This window comes from Ochlerotatus camptorhynchus, unplaced genomic scaffold, assembly GCF_037179485.1.
Source record: "Ochlerotatus camptorhynchus isolate MF236.1 unplaced genomic scaffold, CSIRO-AGI_Acam_v1.1 ptg000225l, whole genome shotgun sequence".
Classification (NCBI taxonomy): Eukaryota; Metazoa; Arthropoda; class Insecta; order Diptera; family Culicidae; genus Ochlerotatus; species Ochlerotatus camptorhynchus.
The window spans coordinates 1,473,413-1,477,446 of NW_027040715.1; the positions used below are offsets into that span (position 1 = coordinate 1,473,413).

Sequence of the window (4,034 nt, forward strand, 5' to 3'; positions counted from 1 at the left end):
TAAAATCGGGGCTGGATGGCTGCCACATATCCTTCGCCCAAAACGGAAGATGTTCCTGCAACCAGCTAAAATGCTAGTTTTCGTAATTGTGAAATTATGGGATACTATAATGATAATTTTTATTTGTAAGAAGCAAGAAGGGGTGGTAAAGTTTGTGTATGACTTATAAATTTGTCGATTTTGCTTTCAGAAGGTCACAATTAGCAATTTTATGATCGCTGATCTCTCGCTCATCGCATTGCTCATCGTTACAGCTAATTGCTATTGTGACCCTCTGAAAGCTTAATAGACAGGTTTTATGTGTTATACACACATACTTTACCCTCTCTTTTTGCATCTTGTAAATAAGAATTAACATTAAAACATCTAATAGCTTCATAAATACGAAAAATAGAATTTTAGCTGTAATGAGCATTTGCAAGCCTGCCAACAACCACTTCTGAGTGCGGTTCAAGGTGTGGCACGAAGCCCCAACTTGTACAAATGCAGCATTTGGCTTCGGACTGTACTGTTCTTTGATCCACGGAAGAACATACTTACTTAAAATCCCGATGTAGACCTCCGTGTTGACCTTGTCGCCTTCTGGAATGAACACCGGGTTAATTTTTTTTGCCACCGGAAGCCACCAATCCAAGCACCATAACGCTAGCAAGATTCTTGGTCAGATACACGTTCTTGTGCTTGTCGGCCACGTCTTTTACCGTGTTCCTTTGGCATTTTCCATTTTTCTTATTAAACGCACTGGATTCGCCCGAATCTTCCTTTTGATAGTGCAGAGGTAACCCTCGGAACCCGAGCTGACCTCGGACGACCTGTGGCCACCTTCATGGATAGTTGTCCTTTCTTTTCTCGGTCTAAACCCACCGGGATACTCCCACGGCGATTGAAATGTCTTTTTGCGACATTTGCGCGTGGGACAAATCACGAATACGCTGCCACTTCGTCATGGTACAACTGTCAAACTAAGTAAATCATTTTCTTTTATACACAGCCTACTACGGTATGAGCTATAGGTGCAAAGAAACCCAAGGCATTGTATGCACAGGTGAAACGGGAACCTTATTTGTACGATGGTGCAAACATTATCACGCATACGGTATGTCATCAGACGTGCCATGCTAATATTGTTAAATTATGGGTTTTGCAGCAGAGTACATTCTATCGTCAATCAAAAGCTCGAGCCTCTTTGCTAAACAGCAAAGAATAGAAAAAGGTTGGTAACTCTCAACGCTATGAATGTTTCCGGCCTTGTGTATGGGTGTAACCCGTATGACGGGAGGGAATTTAACAATTCCAGAGAGCCTGCCGGAAGGACAGCATTGTACACTGATTTGAAATAATTGGCAAAAAGTTTGACTACCTACAATGTCGTGACTCGTTCTGGCATCGAATGTCATTTCCATTGGAAACGACTGAGAGACTTTCCTGTTTTTGAAAAAACGCCAGAAAAAAGAAGGCTTCGCTTTAGACGATTAGAAAGATATACTCACGGAAAGAGGAAGAAATTCATTCCTCGTATGCAGTTTCGAGTCTACGAAGAGTAATCCAGTTTTCTGCGGTCCGATGACGGAAAAAGCGGCTGCGAACTGTGCGAAGAATGTTACGTCGGTGTCGAAGCTCAGCATTCCACCAAGGTTGATTGTCCGAGCGACGAGGTAGAATGTGGTAACTGCTGCGTTGACATTGGCACCAAGAAAAAAATCATCCCAGTTCAGCATCAGGCATCATAATCGCATCGATTGAAATCGAAATCGTGGTTTGTTGAAATATCGGGATCACTTTCTATAGAGCTTTGTATGGCCAAACGAAAAACTAACGGTATGTGATGACGGTCATGAATGGCGATTCGATCAATTCAACATCGCTACTGTTGCTTACGAAGGCCATGTCAAGCAGTCTACCGTTGATACTACGTACCAATCTACTGTTAACTACTTGTAATCATGTTTTTGGTGAAAATTTCATCAGGATTCATATACACTTACATGAAAATGGACTTCCCTAGTAGCACCCTTGTTATAAATTGGTCTCCAATACTTATATATGACTTATTTCCGTAATAAACAAGTTGTTGCAACTTTTTGGGACAGAATTGTGCTACTTGGGTTCAGACAAATTCCGAGTCAAACATTTTTCCATGCCAAGGGAGATGCTCCGGGTAAGTTCAAATTGGCCTTTGCAGATAGATTCGCTCCCAAGTTGATGATTTGGCAAGGCATCTGTAGTTGTGGAAAGAAAACAAAGGATTTCATCACTAGAGCACTAGAGACTATGAATGGACGAATTTAGAAGGAGGAATGTCTCCAGAAGAGAACTTTGCCATTCATTCAGTCACACGAAGGTCCCGTACAGTTCTGGCCCGGCTTAGCCAGTTGTCATTACATCAGGGATGTCATGGAATGGTATAAGCAGAATAATCCAGAATAATCAGCGACTGTAACATGGTCACGACGTATGGTAGTCTAGTCGCATAGGAGTATTGAGTGATAACCCAAAACTAGATAACTTCTAAAATATATTTATAATATAATATATTTTAGTTACTAAGTTTGGGACCATGGAGAAATAAACACGTTGTAAAGTCACAAACGTTTTCGATTTATTCTATCGCGGAATTCTCCTTCCGGTCCCCACATTGGTGACCCCGACGTGATATCGCGACGCGGAAAACAACGAAAACCGAAAGCCGATCGCTATCGCAGATTCAAAAATGACGGAGGAAAACGCTGCTGTTACCGCTGGAGTTGCAGTCAAACTTCCATATTTCTGGAAGAATGATCCCGTGATGTGGTTCGCGCAGGCCGAAGCACAGTTTGCTCTGACTAACGTGGTACGGGATCACACCAAGTTCTATCATATCGTCGCGAGAATTGACCAGTCTGCCATGTGTCATGTAGCGGACTTGGTCACGACCCCGCCGGAGGAAAACAAATATGAAACCATCAAGCAGCGTTTGATTTCCCGATTCCAAGTGTCAGCGCAAGGAAGATTGGAGCGACTTTTGGGCGCTTGCGACCTCGGAGACATGCGTCCTACACATCCTCTGGCGAAAATGCAGGAACTTGCTGCGGGCCTGAATGCTACGGATGATTTGCTGAACATGCTGTTCCTCCAGCGGATGCCACCGAGTGTCAAAGCCGTTCTCGCTATCAGTGATGGTGCCATCGGGAACTCGCCGAGATGGCAGACAAAATGCTTGAGTCTCCATCGTCACACGTCGCCGCAGCCTCCACCAGCTCCTCCGGAACAGATGCCGTCGCCGAGCTTCAAAGCCAAATTGCGGCATTGACAGCAGAAATACCTAACCTCAAATCGTCGAGAGGTACTTCCAACAGTCGATCCACATCGAGATCAAGCCGAATGACAGACGACGATATATGCTGGTTCCACCGGAAGTTGGGGGGCGTGATTTGAAATGCCGTGAGCCCTGTAAGTACAATCCCAAAAACTAAAATCTCGTTCGTTCTAAACAGCGATAGTGAACGCAGCCCCGAAAAGCCGCTGTATTCTGTCTTACGATCGTTCATCCAACATGAGATTTCTTATCGATACCGGTTCGGATGTATCGATAATTCCAGCAACAAACAAGGACAGGAGCAAAGGTGCAACACCATACCGACAATGATTAAAACAGCAGTGCAATATATTATATATTATATAAACGAAGAAAAAAAAAACACATCGTTGCCACAAATTTTAAAGAAAAATATTAAAACCTATTGCGCCCTCTGTCTACAAACCATGAAAACCATAAAAAAAAAACAAATACAAGCAGTTTAAAATATGCTTCTTATAGGATGACTGCAAATTTGGAACTGAATTTAAATATTTTTTTTAATGACAGTTTAAGACTTTTCAGTCAATATTAATTAATCTTTTAAATTTGTCGAACCTCTTAACGGAATTTCTTTATGAAGAGCTTTGAGTGTGTTCGTTTATTTCCTTTTAATTCTGTTATAATTGCTTTTCTTTTGACAGATACGCGTATTTCGTCTACTACTTGCAGACTTCATCAGTGCCAAATACTGGTGGTG

General features: G+C 42.5%; 1 protein-coding gene across 1 annotated transcript; it reads left to right on the plus strand.

Annotated features, from left to right (window-relative positions):
• The first annotated feature begins 2,710 nt into the window (after positions 1–2,710).
• LOC135703951 (uncharacterized) lies at positions 2,711–3,289 on the plus strand. The gene has a single exon (XM_065225306.1). It carries the CDS (start codon positions 2,711–2,713, stop codon positions 3,287–3,289), a length of 579 nt encoding a protein of 192 aa, XP_065081378.1.
• The last annotated feature ends 745 nt before the right edge of the window (positions 3,290–4,034 follow it).